Source organism: Gadus macrocephalus, chromosome 14 (assembly GCF_031168955.1).
Source record: "Gadus macrocephalus chromosome 14, ASM3116895v1".
NCBI classification, from domain to species: Eukaryota; Metazoa; Chordata; class Actinopteri; order Gadiformes; family Gadidae; genus Gadus; species Gadus macrocephalus.
Window position 1 is genome coordinate 14,608,868 of NC_082395.1, and position 24,241 is coordinate 14,633,108.

General features: G+C 41.3%; 1 protein-coding gene across 5 annotated transcripts; it reads left to right on the forward strand.

Moving 5' to 3' along the window:
- The first annotated feature begins 1,757 nt into the window (after positions 1 to 1,757).
- cpeb1b (cytoplasmic polyadenylation element binding protein 1b) lies at positions 1,758 to 9,784 on the forward strand. Of its 5 annotated transcripts, none has more exons than XM_060071080.1 (12): positions 1,758 to 1,916; positions 2,182 to 2,350; positions 3,758 to 4,000; positions 5,119 to 5,348; positions 5,535 to 5,790; positions 6,068 to 6,181; positions 6,903 to 7,007; positions 7,320 to 7,456; positions 7,605 to 7,803; positions 7,976 to 8,070; positions 8,153 to 8,233; positions 8,425 to 9,784. In XM_060071080.1, the coding sequence occupies exons 1-12, from the start codon at positions 1,902 to 1,904 to the stop codon at positions 8,533 to 8,535; spliced, it is 1,755 nt and encodes a 584-aa protein (XP_059927063.1). In that variant the 5' UTR covers positions 1,758 to 1,901; the 3' UTR covers positions 8,536 to 9,784. The 5 variants fall into 5 exon arrangements, with proteins under 5 accessions (XP_059927063.1, XP_059927065.1, XP_059927066.1 ...); XM_060071082.1 differs by having other exon boundaries at positions 6,903 to 6,992; XM_060071083.1 differs by having other exon boundaries at positions 2,182 to 2,329.
- Positions 9,785 to 24,241: the final 14,457 nt, after the last annotated feature.

Genomic DNA, 24,241 nt, shown 5'->3' on the forward strand with positions numbered 1-24,241 from the left:
TGTGTTTCATGTTTCTTCATTGATTTGGTTTGTTTTTAATGCACTCATCTTCTAGACTAATTTCAACTACAATTATGGAAAGGGATGTTGACATAAATAATTGAAGCCTTTAATTTTAAATCCACCGATTACTACATGTATGACTGACTTTGGCTTTATTGGGCGGAACAGTCCTACTGAGGCCTTATTACTGCTCTGCTCAACCAAGCATGGCCTTAAGGGAGTAGTGAAATGGCTGCTCACAATAGGGCCAGCTGGAGTGGCATGGAAAAGTCAACTACATTGAGTCCATTGTATATGTATGGTTTCACTTTTCTAAATTATATTTAAGTATTTAACTGGCTGACTTCAAGCATGCTTTTAAAAATAACTTGGTTCCTCCCCTATACAGAAGCTCTTCACGCTTAAGTTAAATATAAACCTATCTGTACTAACTAGACATAATGAGCGAGTATTCATTCAACATGGGTTACAGAATAGCTACATGGTCAAATGAGTGAGCTAATTGTTGCGATGTTGCACTCTAAGAATATACAATCATTTTTAAATTAACTAAAATTAATTTGTCCATTTTAAATTGTGGTACAAATTACAATTGCGATAACATAAGAACGGTTTTACCATTTCTGTTCTTACAGAGCCAAACCTCTTCATATAAGCCAAAAAAAAAGATTTGAAACCATGTGTGCTTTACGGGAAATTGGATCACAAAAACATCTGAAATGGATCACAGGTAACATGAATTGACAGGAAATCAATATCCAGCACAACGGGTAATGTGTGTAAATTCTTGCAATGTAATGGTCTTAATACAATAACGTATACCAAATGTATTGACTGCGTTTTAGTTTCAATTGTATCTGCTTTTTTGTAGTGTAGTCATATTGGGTTTATTTAATATTTAAGACTAATAGATTGCTATCAGAAATGGGACACTAAATGGGACACTACTACGCTATCACAGAATGTGAATAACAATTAGATTAACTCCCATTGTAGACTACATTTCACCTTTCACAAGAGAAGGGCGCGAAAGGGGATTCAGCACTGCACTAAAAATACGGTAATGGGGTCAAAAAAGAAAATATAGCGCGCAAAGGTTGAAGTGGAGGCTGTTTTTATATGTAGGGCATTGTCGCCATCTACAGGCCTAGTTGTGACAGGACAGCTAGGGCGAGAGGCATGGAAATGTGTAGGCCTACCCATCTGAACATTTGGCAGGGCTGGGATGGTGTCCTCACTTTCACGAGGTCAGCTGACCTGATGTGACTGTGTGGGCTTTGTGCTATGTAAAGTAGTAAATAACGCACATTTTCATCACTCTATTATTAGAAAATAAGGTTAAGTTACAACATATCCAAATAGAGTCCGGTCAGTGTGTTCTGAAAGGCATACGTCCATGCTGCGCGTTCAACATGGAAAAAACAGGAGAGAAAGACTACTCGTGATCGTCTTGCATAGTATAGTTACATAGTAGTCCTTCAATATATAATCTTGTGGCATATTACAATAAAATAAAAAACATTTGTAGATATGTATTTACACACACACACACACACACACACACACACACACACACACACACACACACACACACACACACACACACACACACACACACACACACACACACACACACACACACACACAGTATGTAAAGCCCAATTTATTGGAAGCCTATCGTCACACAATAATCATGAAACAAAGAAACTCTTTTGAAGACCATTGGGTTTTGATGTGAAGGGGACGCTATGACACACCACTGACATGGCTCCCCCCCCCCCAGCTCTTGCCATTCGCTCAGCACACGTTCATCAAATGTTGCCTAATTAGCTGGCATATAAAACGAATTAGCTGGCATATAAAGCTAGAAGTTAAGCATCGAATAGGCTAACAATATCATGGCGTTTTCCCTGGTGAGTTTTACTTGGCACGTCTTTGTTTTGGTCAAGCAATTTTCTTGAACCATTAGCCTTGTTTCCAACAGGTTTCCAGGTTTAGCCATCTTGAGGTCGCCTGAAATATGACGCTGGTTTGTGAGAGTTTTCCCCAAAAGAAAAGGGTTTAGTTTACAATTTGTTAATTGTAAACTACGGTTGTTAATTGTAAACTACGGTTGTTTTCTTATTCTTGGGATAAGTAAGTAATCGTTTCTCATTCAACTTTTTCTTTCTCCTTCAGAGAGATGATCCTCGAGCTCATGAACGTTGGGACCCAGAGTCTCCGGCCTTGTCCACTTGCAGCAATGCAGAGATCTTCCGTCGAATGAACACAATGCTGGGCAATGCTCTCGATTTTACTGGCGTGTGCACAACACCAAACACCAAGGGCAAGCGAGACCTCCAGTGTGGTAAAGTCGTTTATGGTGTATGAGATTGCATTTTTAGCTTATTGGGTTGCTCACGAGACCACAGGAGGTTAAAGGTGTAATGGGAATCTGACTTGGTTCTGTCTTTCTCACCGACTCAATTGCCAACTGACGCAAATGCCGACCGCTGATTCACGCCGAATAGAATAGTCTGCCATGTCGCAGCATTTAACGGCCTTTATTAATTTAAGGAAACTTATGGAAAGAATAAAGAAGGTCCTTTTTAATTCGTTAATTATAATGCCAAGTGTTTAAAATGGATAAATGTTCCATTTGCTAGACCTATTCCAATCATCTTTGAGATGAAGGGTTCAAATTGTATCATAGTTTGATAAGGTTATAGATTGTGACCATTTGACTAGTTGACTCAAAAGATGGCCAGCAGAATTTGCACGATGCTCTTTAATTCGTTTTCCTCATCTGAACTACAGTTTGACACAATGTGGAGTCAGTTAGGCAGTGTAATTCCAAATTGAACCACAGACACTCTAGTTTTATTTTTGTAAATCTGGGCTGTCCTACCTCACAACAGTCCCTGTGGCCTTGTGGGACATGCTGAATCAGGGCTGTAGCTGGAAGCTGTCCAGTGTCTGGGAGGGATGGGAGGAGCTGGTGGTGCAAATCTCTACCAGCGACCAACATCTGATCAGTCAGCTGCTCCTGTGAGGCTTGTGTAGTTTTCCCTCAGTAGCAAATATAAAAATGCGTTTTTAATTCTGTTTGAGTTTTTATTTGACAGATGGTCGTGTTTGTGTACTTCACTGAAACTACCCTTTCTTGACAAGCCTTTTTTGACCAGTTTGCTGAGTCATTGCTGTATAGCCTTTCTGTAAGCTACACTAGCTCAGCCAAGCTGCCCCCACCCACTTGTATCCTTTTATTTTTTTTGCCAGCTCACTCAGGAAGCAGGGCTCGACAAACTGTAGGAGGCAGCAGCAGCCACCATGGCAGAAGCGCTCTTCTGCTGACTCTGAGATGTGCTGTGCTCGACCGAAGCGGCAGTGCCTGTACCGGCCAACAGAAACGATAGACGGATATTTTTCATTAGTTAGGAGAGGAAATTAGGGAGGTGTGTGTATGGGTGGGAGGCTGATGTCATTAGCATGGGGGTGTGAGTGCATCAGCAGCCCTGTCACATGCTGCTAGGTGGGTCAGTGATTCAGACAGAGATGCCGGTCAGTCTCTCCAGGCACAGAGGCGGAAGGTTGGCTTCACCAGCCGGGAAGGACTGCTCTTCACTAATCGCAACAGGACATCATTTTACACGGGGCAGCCTCGCAGACGTCTGTCGTAGAACTCTTGAAATTTGAATGTAGAATAGAACGGCATACAGCTCTCAATGTCTTAACACTTGTTTCTCGCTGTGTTTATCTCTGAACTGAACCTCAGACGGGAAAGACAGAGAGCTGGCTGCAGTTGGCAGCAGGATGCTATTCCCCAACTCCGGTGGTGGAAGTGGCATGTCTCTCTCCCAGGACATGTCCTCAACATCAAGGGGCCTTCCGGATGTCTCCGACCTGGGCCTGGGGCTCCAATCTCTCAGCCTGTCCAGCTGGGATCGTCCCTGGAGCAGCCAGGAGACCGACACACACGCCACTGTTTCTTCACAGGCCCACAGCAGCTCACCCACTGGCAAGTAGCATAACTTTACAGTAACTATTGATTTGTCATCATGTTCCATAGATGTGACGCTAGGCTTGTGATTGAAGAAGGCATAACCCAAAGTGGATGTATTTTTATTTTTTGGGGAATTTCTATGCCTCCATTGTAAAGGACTTGCTCAGAAGCTGCCTTTGTGATTGGTCTTCATGGTATCGGATGTTGCCAGCAGTATTTAAAGTATGTGGCTCTTGTCCTCGTGTCAGTCTGTGAGAACTGGCACCAGCGTCGCTGGGGAGGATGATGTGGCAGTTTTGCTCTGCTGCATCTTTGGCAGTGGTGGTGGCTTGGGGAAAACATGGCAACAGGCTAATTGAGTTGCTGGATCAAAACCTGTAAGATTCTCAAATGCCAAGGTTACTTGCTGGTGCATTGCTCAAACAGTTTTTGTTTATGTTCCCCAAGTATTGAGCTACAGCACTTGCCATTAGGCACGGCATTGGATTTGAAACATTTTTTGTTTGTATTCTTTCATACACACCGGCACTAGCCTAATCTTTATTAGGTGTGCGTTGTTGAACTTTTGGTTAATTCTGTGGTTTTTTGAATGCTGAATGAAGGTTAACCTATTCATTGTATAGCCAGCTTCTATTTACCTAAAATATATATACGCACACTAGATTATAATGGTGTTTGCGTATGCCATCCTGTGCTTTTGTCATTAAGGAAAATGCCAGCACTTTTAATAGCTACTCTGCACCATTGTTGCCCTGACCCATTTTGAGGGGCTATGGTTGTAACAGTTTACCCATAAAAACAAGACATTGAGGGAAATCTAATAGGGGTCTGCTAAGTGGGCCAGCCAATTTAATGCTGCCATCAGCTGAAGTTTGTTTGGTAGCATTTGGTTACCAACTGATGGTGGTTGGTAACTTTAGTTTGAATTGTACTGCTCATGATTTGTATATAGTTTAAAAAAACCAACGTTGTCTGAAATGGGAATTGGAGATTTTTTCAGGGCAATTTGTGTGGCTAGTGCTGCTGAAATTGCGTAGGCTAACCCTGCAGTGCTATTTCTCAGGGAAGCGGAGGGGATTTTGGTCAGTCATTGTTATTCCAGTCTGTAAATGCTTTGTCATTGTCCACTCCAGTGCTGGGCATGTTCAACAGTCCCCTAGGTAACATCCTGGGTAAGCCCCTGGGTTACCATCCCAGTGAGGCAATGGGCTCGCCTGCAGACTTCCTGGACAAGTTCCCTGGTATGGCCCGCATAGCCAGTCGCCTGGACTCCCGATCCTTCCTGGACTCGCGTTCAAGCAGCCCTGCCGACTCAGAGACCAGTGGCTTCAGCTCTGGCTCAGACTTGGTCTCTGACCTGCTGGTATGGACTGCTTTTTCTCACGTCTTCTTAATGGTTTCCCCCCCTAGTGATATTTGTTCTGGAACTAGCTATGCTTGGTGGATGTCATACCAAGCTGCCCGTCCAATAATAAAAACTATACTTTTAAAAATGTAACATTGCATCCGCTTGCCGCGCTGGAGAATGATTTTCCTCATTTCCCCACAGTCCACGCTGAGGATCTCTCCTCCCCTACCACCCTACCTCATGTCCAGCATGCAAAAGGAACCGCTGCGCCTCAGCTCTCGCCTGGACCACCAGGACAGCTGCTCTCCTCTGACTCCGCCCTCCAGCACCAGTCCTGGCTCAGCCTTGTCCCGCCGCTGGCCCACCGGCTCCCTCTGGCCTGGCCTGGACCTGCTGGACCAGCCTGATGAGACCTTCAGCATCGAAAGGGAGGCTCGTCTTCACAGACAGGCTGCTGGTAAACTGGATCAGCCATAAAGATTAACCACATTGAAACCGATCCTCGACGCCAAACAAAACGGGTGCAACGGGATATCCCTTGCCATACAAAAGTTTCAGCATTGGAAGGAATTTCGTCAAGTGCAATTTAGGCCAGAAAGGGAAATTGCTAGTCATTAACCATAGATTGTCTCTAGAGTGCTGGTGTTTCTTTTGTTATAGGCTTTCTGAACAAGAATGCTTTGTACTGTTGGTTTTAATTATTTTTGGGGGTTTTAAAAGTGTTTTCTTGTCAGCGGTGAATGAGGCCACGTTCACCTGGAGCGGACAGCTGCCTCCTAGGAACAACAAGAACCCACTGTTCTCCTGCAAGGTCTTCCTTGGAGGAGTGCCCTGGGACATCACTGAAGGTAAAAGACTGGCCAGAACATACCGTCTAGTTGTATCTAAGTTACTAAATGTAACCAATTATACATTCAGGGATTGGTCATGCAGTCTATTGGCATGTTCATTTTGTAGATTCGATTTTTAAAATGGATTGCATGAATCAATTTGCATGCCACCCTGGACACAAATCTGTAAATGTAACGACTACTAGATATCAGGACTATTATGAAATAACTTTTTTTTTTTGTTCTTTTTTTGGTGTCTAAACATTTCAACATCATTCATCACAGGTTCTGTGTGTTCTCTCCATGACATGAATAGTACGCTTCAAAAATTATCTCAAAAGTACACGCATACCGACACAATACATAAAACAAATACAAGTAAAAAGAACAGTAGAACAGTTAGGGAGTAGTCTGTTAGTCTGTAAATTGACTTTTGTTCTGTGAAAACAAAATCAGGCCTTTGGGGCGTTACAAAGTGAATCCACTTTTTAAAGTGTGAGGTAAATTGCTCTGATTTATGATTGACAAATGCTGTGATCTTTTCCATCTTGTAAATGTCCATTGTGATGTCCGTCCATCCATTTAGAGTTGGGCTCTCCTGTAATAACCACTTCCTGGTTAAAGACTTTTTAGCTGCAACCAACAGAATGTTCAAGAAATAACTTTTTTTTAATCTAATATTATTCAAACGAGCTTATTGAAGCCCACTCTGCCCCCCCCCCCTTCTCTCTCATATCAGCTGGCTTGATCAACACGTTCAGTGGCTACGGCCCTCTGAGTGTGGAGTGGCCGGGTAAGGATGGCAAGCACCCTCGCTGCCCTCCTAAAGGTAATATGCCCAAAGGTAACAGCAGGCTGGTAGGCTATGTTTTTTACTTCCTGGGTCAGAGGTGGCACCATGGTGAGCACACTGCATGCTGATGGTTCAAAGGTGAAGAGTCTGAACTTGTGCCCTGCCAACCAATGCAAAGTAATCTGCATTGGCATCAGATCTGCATGAAACGCCTTGCTGTCTGTCCATGTGGCACCCTAGAATACCACTCAAGGCGTACAGACTTTTAAAATCTTGTTCAGTAATTGTTTTACAAATACCGCCTTTTGCAAAGCAGCATATATGATTGCTTTGGTACCGCAACACTCCTGCTTTCCTTGGCAGGTTACGTTTACCTGGTATTTGAGAATGAGAAGTCAGTGAGGGCCCTTCTCCAGGCCTGCACCCAGGACCTGCTCCAGCCAGAGGACAACGGGGAGTACTACTTTAAGATGTCCAGCCGCAGGATGCGATGCAAGGATGTGAGCTATTGCGCATAAGTATTATTATTTTTTTTTCTTCGTCAGATGGATATGCAATACCACCCATTTGGTTGGCTGTGTAACCCATGGTTGTGTTCTATTGTGTCTGCCGGTTTGAAAGTCTACCGTTTTTTTCCTGGGGCTTCAGGTACAAGTGATCCCATGGGTCATCTCGGACAGCAACTACGTGCGCTGTCCCTCCCAGCGTCTGGATCCCAGCAAGACGGTGTTTGTGGGTGCCCTGCACGGCATGCTGAACGCCGAAGCCCTCGCCAGCATCATGAACGACCTGTTTGGTGGGGTTATGTATGCTGGCATCGACACAGACAAGCATAAGTACCCCATAGGTAATGTCCCCCCCCCCCCCACTGGTGTTCAGCCAAAAATACTGCTTGGTGTCTGCCTGTATAATTGACTTGTATAAATCTTCATGGCTGTTCTAATGTGTGCAAGAAGTGTATGATGTGCTTATTGTCCAAATCACAACTGTTTAATTTTAACCCCACAACTCTTTGACAGGCTCTGGGCGTGTCACGTTTAACAACCAACGCAGTTATCTGAAAGCTGTATGCGCTGCATTTGTTGAAATAAAAACACCCAAATTCACCAAGAAGGTAAGCTAGAATCTGTCGACTGCTGTGCAGGGAAGCAATTTGAACTTGTGCTCTCTCATCGCTGCCAATGTGTCTTGGCCAGGTCCAGATCGACCCCTACCTGGAGGATTCCATGTGTCAGGTGTGCAGTCGCCAGGCCGGTCCCTTCTTCTGCAGAGACCAGGTCAGTGAGAATGAATCTTCATTATAATTAAGTGCCACATTTATCTACCAGGGCATTGGTAGTAGACTAAACTTCTGTCCTGATCAATCTTCTATTTACTAGAAACACCATATCAATGTTATGGGACACCGATGTTTATTGCATGTTGTTGAAATATTGCTCGTCCCATATCCTGATGTGTCTGTATGTAGGCCTGCTTCAAGTACTACTGTCGTGCTTGCTGGCACTGGCAGCACTCCATGGACATCCTGAGTAACCACCGGCCCCTAATGCGAAACCAGAAGAACAGGGACTCAAGCTAGACGATGCAGCCCATGAGTGCAGACGGGGGGCCGGAGTATTGGCCCGCACAAAGGGTGAAGCTGCCTGCCGAGCAGAGCACGAGCGCCAGACGCCTTCACGCTGTGAGGGCACCGCGGCACTCCCACCAGGCACTGGGGAGAACACTGGAAATGTTCACTATTGCACTTGCTACATTTTTGCTGTTTACTTGTTCACAGTTGCACAGTGACCTTCACTCTTATGCAGTTTCCCAGACTTGTGGCCAGGCAGAAAATGGGAACCAGCCCAGGGTTCAGAAGACTAAATGCCTTTTTTTTTTTTCTTAATTTACATGTGTTGCATATTGAAGAGTGACCGCGCAAGTCTCATTGGCAGAAGCCATACAGTGCCTTTACTTTTTTTTTTTTTCTTTTTTTTTTTTCACCCCCAGTTGGTTGCTGTTTTTCCTGTGCAAGCCAACTGGTGTTTTTTACTTTGGGAGATGAGTTCGGCTTCATTTAACCAGTCGCATTTCAGACATTTTTACGCAGTTTTTTACTAATTTGTACACAAACGGTTTTAAGTCATGACATGGAAATTTTGAACAGAATTCTACCAGGCGGCTTTTTAATTTTACCCCTTTTCAGTTTTCTCCACCCGTGCATTTCTCTGGCAGTTGGTGGTTTTCATAGCCTTTCTCTCCAAAGTTCTTCTTAATGGACACATGTTGAAGTAGTTCTTGACCCCTGATGTGTTGGTCGACATAATTTAGCCGGAAGTATACTAGATTAGATCAAGTGTAACATTTGCTGGACAACTTCAACTGGCGGTCCATCATTTTAAAATCAAATCTACTTTGGATCTTACTTTAATTTGCACTTAAGGAGGGGTCGTAGTGGTTTTTAATCACTTTTTGTACATCAGCAGAGGGACTGGCAGTCTTGGGCACACGCCTAGATTCCAGTGGCTGTTTGTTTCCTGTTGATTGTAAGAACTTCCACTTTGCTTTAAGTGTACCTATGGCTTGAGTAGACCTTACTATGACTCATCAACCCTGTTCTTTCATAACCATCCACTTGTTCCATTTGGATGTAAATTCATATTGAGCTGTGTGCCAAAGACAAAGTCTTTTTCTTTATTCAGTTTGACATGTTAAGCTAGTTGTCTAAAGCCCAGTTGCTTTTTAGCGTATTTTGAAAGTCTACCTCATTGTGGTCTGCCAAGTTCACCGCTACTTATAGTTGTGTGGAGTATCTTCTGAATGGGCACAATAAAGGTGTTTAAGCATTACCCTCTGCGTCTGCAATCTTATTGAACTTGCATTGTATAACTTCCCCACTGTTCTCAAGTCTTTCATTGTATTATGTTTTTGTGCATTGGTGACAAAATCTCCTTTTACAGAATCAAAGTAAGCTGAGCATCGCATGCAGCCGCTTTCTCAAACTTAAAATGCAACTTGTAATTACAAAAGGATTATTGGTAGCACTTTATAATAAGGTGCCATAATAAATGGCAAACTAGTCATTACCTTACCCTTTGGTAATATTTTAATTGTTACTAAAATATATTTGGCACAAGTGAATCGTTTTTCACTGACCAGAGTGTTGCTGGTTGCTGGGCCAGGGTTGGGTTAGGGTTATGCATACAACTAATTTAATGATAAAAACGAACTTGTGCCAAATAGATATTTTAGTAACAATTAAAGGGTTAGGTAATGACTAGTTTGCTATTTATTACGGCACCTTAATGTGTTACCGGATTATTTTCGCTTCAAGGTCAAAACTTTATGACCTAAAAACAAGTGAAGTCATAGCAACTTGGTTCACATTTAGTAGTACAGCAACGGTGACTTGTACAGGGTCCCAATGAATATTAAGGGACCCTGTTTTGCAGAGCCAGTACTAAAAGTATGAGTGCATTATACAATCTACATGACGCTAGTAAGTTGACGGGTACCATGTGAGCCTTTGTTAAAAAGACCCAAGGAAGAGATTCCATAGGTCAGACCAGCTTTCAGTACCACTTTTTTGATTAACCATTGCTTGTTGGCAGATTTGTCACAGTATTCTTGTGATGACATTAACCAACCTCGATGGAATGTGGGATTTTAGGTGCAGCATTTTACGTTTCATAGTCACATTTTAAGGGCACCTTTTTAAAAAAACATTCAAACCTGGTTGTGAGTCGGAAATAATGCAGTCGCTTGAGCCAAGATGGTTGTGACAACTGGGTCTTCAGATATATAATTCAAAACCTGGATTACTCACTGGACTAATGATTCAGGTAAGGTTTATTCACCCCATTGTACGGGGTGATTTTTGGTGTTAAATGCATGGATTACTTCTCCAGGAGATCCCTTATAAATATTCCCTTAAAATAATCAACATAAGTTCTAAGGCCTTGCATGACTTGCACCAAATGACTTAGCTGAGCTAACTATACCATATCCACCCTCTACGCTCCCTTGACGCTGGCCTCCGGGTCATTCCTTCATTTAACAAATATCAGTTGGCTTCTCATCTCTGGGCCTCAAATTACATAACGAAGCATATTCAGTTGACAGCTGTAACCTACCTTTATGCACTTCATTACAGCCTACACTAGCATGTTGATGGGTGTATCCCATTTTTGGAACATCCCATTATTGTTTTCATGGGGATTTTATTTTATTTACTATATCCCTTGAACTTTATTTTTCCTGTGGTTTTATTTATATTCGTACATCCTTTGACATTGTTTTACATTTTGGTTTTATTTTAACTATTACATTTGCTGGCTGTATGTTTTTAATCCAATTTATTCTTTCTAATTCTGAAGAATATGAGGCCAAGCTCCATGGTGAATCTGCACTTTAAAATTGATTGACTACCAAGCCTCACCCCCTTTTGTCTACCCCAACCCATCTTGGGGTCCCCGAAAGGTCTTTGGGATTGACCCTCAGCATATCAGGCAAACCTAGCATGGCCCGCATGGCCTGTACTGGACCTCTCCCATGATGTCCCTGTGCTTCACGGCTGTGGACCTTCTGGACTGGTATGATTCTCTGATCCACCAGTCCTACTTTGTTATAGCAAAAGTTCTTGGGGGCGACAGCCATAGGCGTCGATTACGCCGGGGACAAGTCCCCACCAGATTTCGTCAAGGTTAATTTTGTACCCACCACTTGTAAAAAGAAAAATAATAATAATAAAAAAAAAAATATCGAGTTGAATTATTATGGTTATGGATTATTACAAGGGTCTTCTCAATGCAGTGGAATGCTCAAGTCCACCATATTGACCGCTGTCAAGGAAAGTGTTGTTTTTTTTGCCTCTGATTCACGTCATCTGTATCACTCCGCAGTCCGGTAATTTATCAACCCCAGCGTATTCGGTTGCTAAGCGACGTCAAAAAAAAGACACACTGTGAAGTTATTTTTTCGATTGGCAAGTAGCCATTACTAATAATACCAATACTCTTTGGCTGGGATGATGAGGCATCTGACAATCAAGTCATTTTAGCCTGAATACATAGGTAAAAAGCACCAGAGCAGGTTACTAGTACCATGGACAGTATCAGAACGATAACCTGTTGAACTAAATGGATGTGGTAGGCTACACCACGGGATGCATCTGCAGACCACTGCCACATAAATAAAGGTAAGACGCAATATTTATTGCTTTAGATTTGCTGGTGCTGTGGCTAGGTCTTTTGTGTTTTTTGCACTCAAGTGGTCGGCTGTTTTAACTTGCAATTGATAGTCGGTGGAGTCAGTCTCTTGTTGACATAAAGTGACTTTTGGTCATTCTTGCTTTGCTTGAATTCTGGAATAATTGTGGGGGGAGTGCATGAGTTTTGGTCAGATGGCCTGATGTAGGCTAGTTTTGATGGAATGCGTGTTGTGAATTGAGAACAGCCAGCTCATGATGTGATACAGCGTTCAGCTGTGCAACAAATATTATTTTCTTTTTCAATCTTGACTACTTTTGTAGTGCTGTGTGTAGCCACACGTTTGGCCCTTCTGAACTTAAACACGCAGTTAAATTCCTTTCCTAGCTCCTCTTGTTTATGTTGTTAGCTTAGCCATATAATGTCACGTTGTCAACATTGGATACATGGAGCAGAACATAGTGGGTCATATGTCCAGAGGCACAGAGTACACAGCTTCCTTACTTGAGTAAAAGTACAGATACCCCTTGCTAAATTTTACTCAAGTACAAGTAAAAGTACTACAGACAGATGTCTACTTAAGTAAAAGTACTTGTTTTTAAAAGTACTTGAGTATCAAGAGTACAAGAGTACATTTTCTAAATATTGCATTACTACTGCCACAGTGCTTACATTTATGTATAGAAACGTCCTACATGGAGTTATGAAAAATGTTAATACCTTGGAGAATGTAAAAGGAATTGAAAGTAAAATCAGGTCATTTTCATCTTTTTACCATGTTGCTTTATTTAGCATTTCTCACTTGCCCACAAGGCAATAGCAAAATAGTATACAGTATAAAAGTATACTCAAGAACATAAAAACAATTGCTCAGCCTACATAAATATGTAATATCAGAAAAGAAAGCTCAGCTAACAATTGTATGTATGTGTGAGTTTCTCTGTTTTTCCATCAATCAAATCAACAATTGTCCCTCATCTAAATCTGACCATAATAATAATAATAATACATTTTATTTATAATGCACTTTATATTCAAGAATCTCAAAGTGCTTCAGAGAAAAAAAAAAACGATTAAAAGGGGGGAACCTCAAAGAAAGTTTAGCTAAATGCTCTTTTAAAGAGATGGGTTTTGAGGTTCCGTTTAAAAAGAGCTGTAGTCTGTGGAGCCCTCAGGTGGTCAGGGAGGGCGTTCCATAGTCTAGGGGCAGCAGCAGAAAAGGCCCGATCACCCATGGTGCACAGCTTCGTATGTCGGGTTTGGAGGGTGTGAGTGGATCCTGAACGGAGTGTACGTGAGGTTGTCGGGGGGGTGAGGAGTTCCTGAAGGTAGAGGGGGGCAAGTCCGTGAAGGCACTGGTGGGTGAGGAGGGAGACCTTGTACTCAATTCTGAGTGGGACAGGGAGCCAGTGCAGTGATTTCAGGATGGGGTGATGTGGTCATGCTTGCGCACCCTCATCAGGACCCTGGCAGCACTGTTTTGAATGTATTGGAGCCTCTGGATGCTCTTGCCAGGGATCCCAATGAGGAGTGCATTGCAGTAGTCCAACCCGGAGGAGACAAAGGAATGGACGAGCTTCTCTGCATCAGCCAGGGTGAGTGATTGGCGGAGTTTGGCGATGTTCCTGAGGTGGTATAATGCTGTCTTACAGAGGTGTTTGATGTGGGTGTCAAAATTAAGTTGTGGGTCCATTTTAACACCGAGGTTGGTGACTGATGTGGAAAGGGGGATGTTTTGGCCAGAGAAGGTGATATTGGTGATGGTGGGGGAGCGGAGCTGATGTGGCGTGCCAACAAGGATGGCTTCCGTTTTATGGCTGTTAAGTTGTAGGAAGTTGAGCTTCATCCACGCCTCTATCTCCTCCAGGCAGGTGGTCAGTGTGGATGTTGGCAGAGGGGCAGAAGAAGTGGGGGTTGTCCTGATGTAGAGCTGTGTATCATCAGCATAGTAGTGGTAAGATAAGCCATGCCAACTAATGACACTACCCAGGGGGAGCATGTACAGTGAGAACAGTGTGGGGCCCAACACCGAGCCCTGGGGGACACCGCAGGTGACGTTGTTGGTGTGTGATTTTGCTTTGCCCAGGGCAACGTGCTCAGTTCTGTCAGTGAGGTACGAGGTGAACCAGTTCTTTACATTTCCTGATAGTCCAATGGTGTATTGCAGGCGGTGAAGGAGAATATTGTGGTCAACCGTATCAAAAGCAGCTGTTAAGTCCAGGAGGATGAGGAGAGATACTTGACACTTTTACAGACACTGTTTTACAGTGTACCAGTGTTGACAGTTTTGTGTTTGCTTTTAACAGCCAATTAAGCCCTTACAGATCCCATCCATTATTGTTTGAAATAAAAATGTAAGTGCAATAAAGTGAATTGTACCGTTGAACTATATTTCAGCTTGTTTGCGTGTGTGATTTGTTAGACATCTGTTGGACATCAGAATGAGTAGATGCAAGCCGGGATCTTCATGCCCAGGGACCCCTGACTGCAAATGGGCCCTCTGCGATAAGAGGGGGCAAGTTTATTTTTCAGCTTTACTAGTTAGTTAGTCGTTGACCAATAGGTGTTTTTCCTGTGTTCTTATAACATATTACTTTTTTTTATAAAAAATTAATTCTACAATTCAAAGTAATAGCACCGAAAAAAAATATGTTCAGTACGATATCTCTGCAGACCGGGGCTAGCCGTGAGTGGGCGGTCACCTGCCTGGTTTGTAATTTAGTTTTCTATGACAGCATGAATTAAACACAATGGGCTTGTTCTTTTTTATTCAGGGCCCCCATGAAACCACACGCACCTGCAGCATATCTCAGTGTGACGGACGGTCCAGCCAGCCCCGGTGCATCCATGCAGATTCCATTGTTACTTTTTTCTGTTCACAACCGTACCGTGTCAGGCTGCCATGCGTTTCCACTACCAGTTTAAGCGCTCCGTGCCATACCGTACTACGCCCGAGATGGAGCTTATAGCTCGGCCCAAAGTAATAAAATAATAATAATACATTTTATTTATACCGCACTTTATATCAATTCAATGATCTCAAAGTGCTACAATGCACATTCAAAAATGCAAAAAAAAAAAAAAAGAAAAATAGTAGTTTAGCCAAAGGCTTTTCTAAAAAGATGGGATTTTAGGCCTTTTTTTTAAAGAATCCACAGTCTGTGGGGCCCTTAGATGGTCAGGGAGAGCATTCCACAGACTGGGTGCAGCTGAGCAGAAGACGCGGTCGCCCATAATTCGGAGCCTTGTCCTTGGAAGCTGGAGGAGATTGGCCTGTCCAGAGCGGAGATGGCGTGAGGAGGAATGGGGGGTGATGAGTTCTTTGAGGTATAGGGGGGCAGTGCCATGGAGGCACTGGTGGGACAGAAGGGAGATCTTGAATTGGATCCTGTACTGGACAGGAAGCCAGTGGAGGGATTTGAGGATGGGTGTGATGTGGTGGTTCTTCCGCACCCCCATCAGGATCCTGGCAGCACAATTCTGCACTGCCAAAGTGAGCCCGCCACGCCCTCAAGTGGCGTGGCGGGCTTTGATTGATTTCGTAATAATAATAGTTTATTAATAGTTGGCAGATATATTCAAGTGAATATTTCACGGAGGGGCGGCGCCCCTAGCGCCCCCTATTGACCCACCGCCACTGGTCGTGAGAGTTGCTGGTGTTGTATTTCCTCGGACAAACGGATGAACAAAATGTTTGCAATGAGTTTCGGCTTTGGATATGGATAAACAGGGATTGAAAGAAGACACGCTGTTGATGGACGGAGGGGTCAAGGAGGACGAAACGGAATAATGAAGTCCTTCAGGTGGGAGCACTGTTGTTTTTTATTGGTCGTCATGAAAAAAAACATAAGGGGTAACACTGTTGTTTTTTATTGGTCGTCATGAAAAAAACAAAAGGGGTAACACTGTAGATATTTATCAAATAAAACATAGGGGGTAACACAGTTGTTTTTTTATTGGTCGTCATGAAAAAAGAAATAAGGGGTAACACTGTTTTTTATTGGTCGTCATGAAAAAAAACAAGGGGTAACACTTGTTTTTTATTGGTCGTCATGAAAAAAAACAAAGGGTAACACTGTTGTCTTTGTCAAATAAAATATAAGGGGTAACACTGTCGTTTTTTTATTGGTCATCATGAAAAAAAACAAGGGAAATAATGGAAATACAAACATACATTTTAATGTCATGTATATCGTCTTTATTGATGATTGATTATTGTGTATTGTCAAACATAAGGGGTAACACTGTTGTTTTTTATTGGTCGTAATGAAAAAAAACATAAGGGGTAACACTGTTGTTTTTTATTGGTCGTCATGAAAAAAACTAAAGGGGTAACACTGTCGTTTTTTATTGGTCGTCATGAAAAAAACAAAAGGGGTAACACTGTCGATATTTATCAAATAAAACATAGGGGGGAACACAGTTGTTTTTTTATTGGTCGTCATGAAAAAATAAATAAGGGGTAACACTGTCGTTTTTTATTGGTCGTCATGAAAAAAAACACAAGGGGTAACACTGTCAATATTTATCAAATAAAACATAGGGGGGAACACAGTTGTTTTTTTATTGGTCGTCATGAAAAAATAAATAAGGGGTAACACTGTAGTTTTTTATTGGTCGTCATGAAAAAAAACAAGGGGTAACACTGTTGTTTTTTATTGGTCGTCATGAAAAAAAACAAAGGGTAACACTGTTGTCTTTGTCAAATAAAATATAAGGGGTAACACTGTCGTTTTTTTATTGGTCATCATGAAAAAAAACAAGGGAAATAATGGAAATACAAACATACATTTTAATGTCATGTATATCGTCTTTATTGATGATTGATTATTGTGTATTGTCATCGACTCAGTGGTGCAGTGGAGTGCACTCTGCCTAACCCCCTGGAGACCGGGGTTCAAGTCCGGTTGATGTCTTCTGTTGGAAGACTCTTATTTCTTATTTCTATATGAAACATGTGGGGTGACACTGTTGTTTTTCTTTGGTAATCATGAAAAAAAACATAAGGGGTAACACTGTTGTTTTTTATTGGTCGTAATGAAAAAAAACATAAGGGGTAACACTGTTGTTTTTTATTGGTCGTCATGAAAAAAACTAAAGGGGTAACACTGTCGTTTTTTATTGGTCGTCATGAAAAAAACAAAAGGGGTAACACTGTCGATATTTATCAAATAAAACATAGGGGGGAACACAGTTGTTTTTTTATTGGTCGTCATGAAAAAATAAATAAGGGGTAACACTGTCGTTTTTTATTGGTCGTCATGAAAAAAAACACAAGGGGTAACACTGTCAATATTTATCAAATAAAACATAGGGGGGAACACAGTTGTTTTTTTATTGGTCGTCATGAAAAAATAAATAAGGGGTAACACTGTAGTTTTTTATTGGTCATCATGAAAAAAAACATAAGGGGTAACACTGTTGTTTTTTATTGGTCGTCATGAAAAAAAACATAAGGGGTAACACTGTTGTTTTTCTTTGGTCGTCATGAAAAAAACATAAGGGGTAACACTGTCGTTTTTTATTGGTCGTCATGAAAAAAAACATAAGGGGTAACACTGTCGTTTTTATCAAATGAAACATAAGGGGTAACACTGTCGATATTTATTCATTGAAACATAGGGGGTAACACCGTCGTTTTTATCAAATGAAACATGAGGGGTTACACAGTTGTTTTTTCTATTGGTCGTCATGAAAAAAAAACAAGGGGTAACACTGTTTTTTATTGGTCGTCATGAAAAAAAAACACAAGGGGTAAAACTGTCGTTTTTTATTGGTCGTCATGAAAAAAACATCAGGGGTAACACTGTCGTTTTTTTATTGGTCGTCATGAAAAAAAACGTAAGGGAAATAATAGAAATAGACACATACATTTTAATGTAATGTATATCCTCTTTAGTGATGATTGATTATTGTGTATTGTCATTGCCTCAGTGGTGCAGTGGAGTGCACTCTGCCTGACCCCCTGGTGACCGGGGTTCAAGTCCGGTTGATGTCCTCTGTTGGAAGACTCTTATTTCTATTTCATGCGAATTATAAAGTCAAGTATAACCATTGTGATTTCGGTGTCTTGATGGTGCATTGATAAGTTCGGAGGTCAACACTCTAAACAGCTAAGGTTCGGATCCCCGCAAAAACGTTGACAGGGGTAAGTCTGTCGGTTTTTATCGGCCGTCATGATATAAACATAAGGGCGTTTATTCTTTGGTCGTCATGAAAAAAACATAAGGGGTAACACTGTCGTTTTTTATTGGTCGTCATGAAAAAAAACATAAGGGGTAACACCGTCGTTTTTATCAAATGAAACATGAGGGGTTACACAGTTGTTTTTTCTATTGGTCGTCATGAAAAAAAAACACACTGTTGTTTTTTATTGGTCGTCATGAAAAAAAACATAAGGGGTAACACTGTTGTTTTTTATGGGTCGTCATGAAAAAAAAACACACCGGGTAAAACTGTCGTTTTTTATTCGTCGTCATGAAAAAAACATAAGGGAAATAATAGAAATAGACACATACATTTTAATGTCATGTATATCCTCTTTAGTGATGATTGATTATTGTGTATTGTCATCGCCTCAGTGGTGCAGTGGAGTGCACTCTGCCTGACCCCCTGGTGACCGGGGTTCAAGTCCGGTTGATGTCATCTGTTGGAAGACTCTTATTTCTATTTCATGCGAATTATAAAGTCAAGTATAACCATTGTGATTTCGGTGTCTTGATGGTGCATTGATAAGTTCGGAGGTCAACACTCTAAACAGCTAAGGTTCGGATCCCCGCAAAAACGTTGACAGGGGTAAGTCTGTCGGTTTTTATCGGCCGTCATGAAATAAACATAAGGGGTAACACTGTCGATATTTATCAAATAAAACATAGGGGGTAACACTGTTGTTTTTCTTTGGTCGTCATGAAAAAAAAACACAAGGGGTAACACTGTAGTTTTTTATTGGTCGTCATGAAAAAAAACACAAGGGGTAACACTGTCGATATTTATCAAATAAAACATAGGGGGGAACACAGTTGTTTTTTTATTGGTCGTCATGAAAAAATAAATAAGGGGTAACACTGTCGTTTTTTATTGGTCATCAAGAAAAAAAACATAAGGGGTAACACTGTTGTTTTTTATTGGTCGTCATGAAAAAAAACATAAGGGGTAACACTGTCGTTTTTATCAAATGAAACATAAGGGGTAACACTGTCGATATTTATTCATTGAAACATAGGGGGTAACACCGTCGTTTTTATCAAATGAAACATGAGGGGTTACACAGTTGTTTTTTCTTGGTCGTCATGAAAAAAAACATAAGGGGTAACACTGTCGTTGTTATCAAATGAAACATAATGAAAAAAAACATAAGGGGTAACACTGTCGTTTTTTATTGGTCATCATGAAAAAAACAAAAAGGGTAACACTGTCGTTTTTTATTGGTCGTCATGAAAAAAACAAAAGGGGTAACACTGTCGATATTTATCAAATAAAACAGGGGGTAACACAGTTTTTTTTTTATTGGTCAACATGGAAAAAACATGAGGGGTAACTGTCGTTTTTTATTGGTCGTCATGAAAAAAAACACAAGGGGTAACACTGTCGTTTTTATCAAATGAAACATGAGGGGTTACACAGTTGTTTTTTCTATTGGTCGTCATGAAAAAAAAACACAAGGGGTAACACTCGTTTTTCTTTGGTCGTCATGAAAAAAACCATAATGGGTAACACTGTTGTTTTTTATTGGTCGTCATGAAAAAAAACATAAGGGGTAACACTGTCGTTGTTATCAAATGAAACATAATGAAAAAAAACATAAGGGGTAACACTGTCGTTTTTTATTGGTCATCATGAAAAAAACAAAAAGGGTAACACTGTCGTTTTTTATTGGTCGTCATGAAAAAAACAAAAGGGGTAACACTGTCGATATTTATCAAATAAAACAGGGGGTAACACAGTTTTTTTTTTATTGGTCAACATGGAAAAAACATGAGGGGTAACTGTCGTTTTTTATTGGTCGTCATGAAAAAAAACACAAGGGGTAACACTGTCGTTTTTATCAAATGAAACATGAGGGGTGACACTGTCGTTTTTCTTTGGTCGTCATGAAAAAAACCATAAGGGGTAACACTGTTGTTTTTATTGGTCGTCATGAAAAAAAACATAAGGGGTAACACTGTTGTTTTTTTATTGGTCGTCATGAAAAATAACATAAGGGGTAACACTGTCGTTTTTATCAAATGAAACGTAAAGGGTAACACTGTCATTTTTTATCTGTCGTCATGAAAAACCCATAAGGGGTTACACTGAAATGTATCGAATAAAACATAGGGGGTAACGGGCTCATCCGTGCGGGATCTTTGGCTGTTCAATGGGACTCAGCTCCCAGTTCCTCTAACGGTCTTTCTTCTGATTTCGATGTTGTCGAAATCATTGTACACTGAACAAAGTGAAATCATGAAATTAATCCAATGCGTGTTTGATAAACACTATGTGTAGCTTATACACCAAAGGGTTATGGCGTGTGTTGGAGACATGAACGCTTTATTTTCGTACAAAGTTTGCTAAATTGTGAAAAAAATAATAAGAGACTGACCACATTTTGGTGTTTCAGGACTCGCTTTCTTTCTCAAGGATTCTCCTTGTTTCCTGGTTTACGTTTCAAACACTAGTCCTTTCTCTCAATTTTCTATGATCAGAATTCAAACTTACTCAGGGTGAAAAAAATAAATAATACAATACAATAAACTCAAGGACTCAAACAATAGAAGAACAGTCCCTTACATTAACTTTGGTTAGAACCAAAGGCCTCTTGTTCATTTTTAGTAGGACACATTATTGTATGGTGATGAAAGTAAAGTTCCCCCCCCTTCCCTTAGAATTTTAAAATAAAAAGTGCATTGGAGCAATACTGACAGGACTTGAACTCAGAACTCCAGCGCCTAGAGTCGTGTGCTCTCTCCGCTGCACCACGGAGTCACAGGCCTGAGTATAGTTGAAGGTATAGTTGAAAGTAATACTTGAACGGAACCATAGGGCCTATGAGCCCTTCATAATGGGTTCTGATTGGTTCTGATTGGTTGAGGGTTAGGGTTATCGGTAGAACTGTTAAACAAGAGATAGACTGTGTTCTCTTCGTCGACTGAATATGAGTGGTGGGATGGAGTCTGATGGGCACAGGAATAAACAGCAACACTCAAGTCACTGCCCATATAGTCTATCAAAATGTATAGCTTTTTATTTGAATTTACTGAATGACGACGACAGGGAATGGAACTGACAAAGATTGAAAATACATGCTTTTTTTGATGGATTCAGTGCAGTCATATGCTGTTATTGTTGGTCGGGATAATGCCGTATGAGCAATTGCATGATAATTAGATGTTTGACGAGTAAAAAAAATGTCAAAAAAAAGTTAACACCTCACCTCACGTGCCGCGCGCAAGAAGTCCGGTAGCGAAGAAGAGAAGGAGAAGGAGAACTTTGCTAACAAACATGCCGGAGGCATACAAACGACAACATGAATGTGGTAGATCGGAGATTGGAGCACAGATTTGAGACCCTTAGTCTGGAGGAAAAATTAGAAGTAAAACGCCTTATGTCTTGTGCTCTTCAGTCTACTTATGTTTTTCCAGTCTTATGTTCCCACTGCTGGCCTGCGCCTTGTCGTGGTGGCGAGTGGGCTTTAAACCAAGACAGGCCATTCTGAATCTTTACTTTCACAGCTATTTTCTTTGATTTCTCCTCCAGGACACTGCTTAGGCCTATGTGAGGTGTACTCCATGGTAAAATGATATTGGGTTTTTATAGTAGCTCTTACAGCTGTTTGCAGTAGTATCATTCTATTCTGAGGTTTACGGAAGCTTAGTTTAAAGTTTAAAAACTTTTAAAAACTATACTTTCATTCTTGCAATGTTTTGAAGTCAGCAATAAAAGATTAAAAGCTGCACTAATGTACTTTATTAATTGAATATATATATCTGATACATGGAGAACAGTCACTTAGTTAAAAAACAAAAAGCCCAGCATACTGAATTGTTAAAGCATATTTTTATTTGTAATGGTTGTGATGGCCCCAGTCTGCTGTCCTGGCAGGTCCTTGTGGGTGGAGGGCTGAATAGAGAATGGGAAACCCCAAGCCAGGGCTAAAAACAGCATGGTGGGACACTTGACTTTAGTAAGACCAATGAAGGAAGCTCAATCTCTATTTTGCTTTTTTTTTGGAAAATTACCATTTTTATTTGTAATATATTAGGGCTGTAACTTTTTCCAAAAATGAATTTCAAACAAAATCAAAATGCCCCATAATTTGTTTAAAAAACATAATTTTGTTTTTGTCTATGCCTGAAAAGCCAGTAGAAACACTAACAAAAGTGAAGGGGTCTACCATTTTTGTTGAATGATTTCGGCAGTTTAGACGCTGTTTAGTGTGTGAATGCCCTTCACAGGTCAGATGTTGTACTCGATTTTTACATACAGTCCTGTGTTGTGCAGGATAGCCGGGAGCAGGCGGAGTCAACATCTACAAAGATCGCCACGACTGTGAAAATAAACGGGTGACGGTGCTGGATAGATCAGTCTACCAGCCTACCCAGTAAACCTGAAGTAAATGATGCTCATCTATCCAGCACAGATCTAGGTGGACAGGCCCACTAGTGATGTCATATTGGGCCGATTTTCGAAACGGCTTGTTAGGCTAATCACTCACACCTGGTGGTATAATATGTCCCCTATAAAGACAAGATGGCTTCGACGGGTGAACTACTGATGGTATTGTGTGTATAAAATGTCCTTTTTAATACACAATCTGTACACTTACAAAGTTATCAATGCCTCGTTGTATATGTTAAGACCCTTAAACTACTAGAGAAGTGTCGGGCTACTTCTATCCTTGCAAGTGGTCTAAATTGTAATTTAGTTTTTACCATGCCCCATCGTTCCAAGTTTATAGCGTTTTGGTAGAATCCGCTAAAAACAGCCAATTTAAGATTAAGAATGAGTCTATATGCGCTTTTTTGCTCCCAAACGAAGATTCCAACTCGTTATCATACCAAACATATCCCAGATCCATTTTACACTAGATTTCTCTTTTAAGCTTATAGAGGTGCATCTCAATTATTTAGAATATTGAGGAAAAAAGTCCATTAATTTAAATAATGTTTAAAAAGTGACTCATATTATATTGATTAATTACATCCAGTGAAATATTTCAAGCCTTTCTTTGTATTAATCTTGATGATTATGGCCTAGAGCTCATAAAAAAAATTCTGTATCTCAGAAAATGTGAATATTGTGAATAAGTTCAATACTGTAGACTCCAGGTGTCACATTCTAATCAGCTAAGTAACTCAAAATGCCTTCAATGGTTTCCTGAGCCTTTTAGTGGTCTCTCAATGCCTGATTCCACCGGACGCGTTACGGCAACGTTACGGCTGCGACTTTGCCCTGCTTGCATTTCCACCGGGCGCGTTACGGCAGTGCAACGTGCGTTGCGAGCCAACCGTATTCACGCGAGATCACGAGATCACGCGATAATCCTAAACCTAATGTACTCAACTTCCACTCCCAATACGACTGCAATTAAATGCCACGCTTTGTCCTTCCGGCCATTGCCCTAATAAAATTTGATTTGGTACATAAATGACGTTGTGATAGGCTACATGAGCCGAGTATTGTTTTATTTTGAAAATTGACCGGATGCTCTATGGCTTTTACTTTTTCACTTCCTGCCCTGCTCGATCTGCTCTGTTGAAATGAAATTGACGCGGTTCAGCAACGGCTTGCGGCAAAAATAGAAATGCTACGGAATGATAGCGCTGCGGCACGGTGAGCCGCCGCTCCTGGGACGTTGCTGAAGGCCTGATTCCACCGGACGCGTTACGGCAACGTTACGGCTGCGGCACGTCTCGGCCGCGGTCACCGCAGCAGATAGGTTCCACTCTAATCAATGAGACCATTTCCACCGGGCGCGGCTGCGAAACGTCTCAGCAGCGTCCCAGGAGCGGCTCGCCGTGCCACAGCGCTATCAATCCGTAGCATTTCTATTTTTGCCACACACACACCCTACACTGCAATAAATACCCGACTTTCTTACCAACTCCCAGCAGTCATGGT

What these genes read in the sequence shown, in the direction of transcription:
- cpeb1b (XM_060071080.1), top strand. An exon ending in ACTTGGTCTCTGACCTGCTG is followed by an intron (nt 5,349 to 5,534) that starts GTATGGACTGCT and finishes ATTTCCCCACAG; the next exon opens with TCCACGCTGAGGATCTCTCC. An exon ending in TAAAGGTAATATGCCCAAAG is followed by an intron (nt 7,008 to 7,319) that starts GTAACAGCAGGC and finishes TTTCCTTGGCAG; the next exon opens with GTTACGTTTACCTGGTATTT.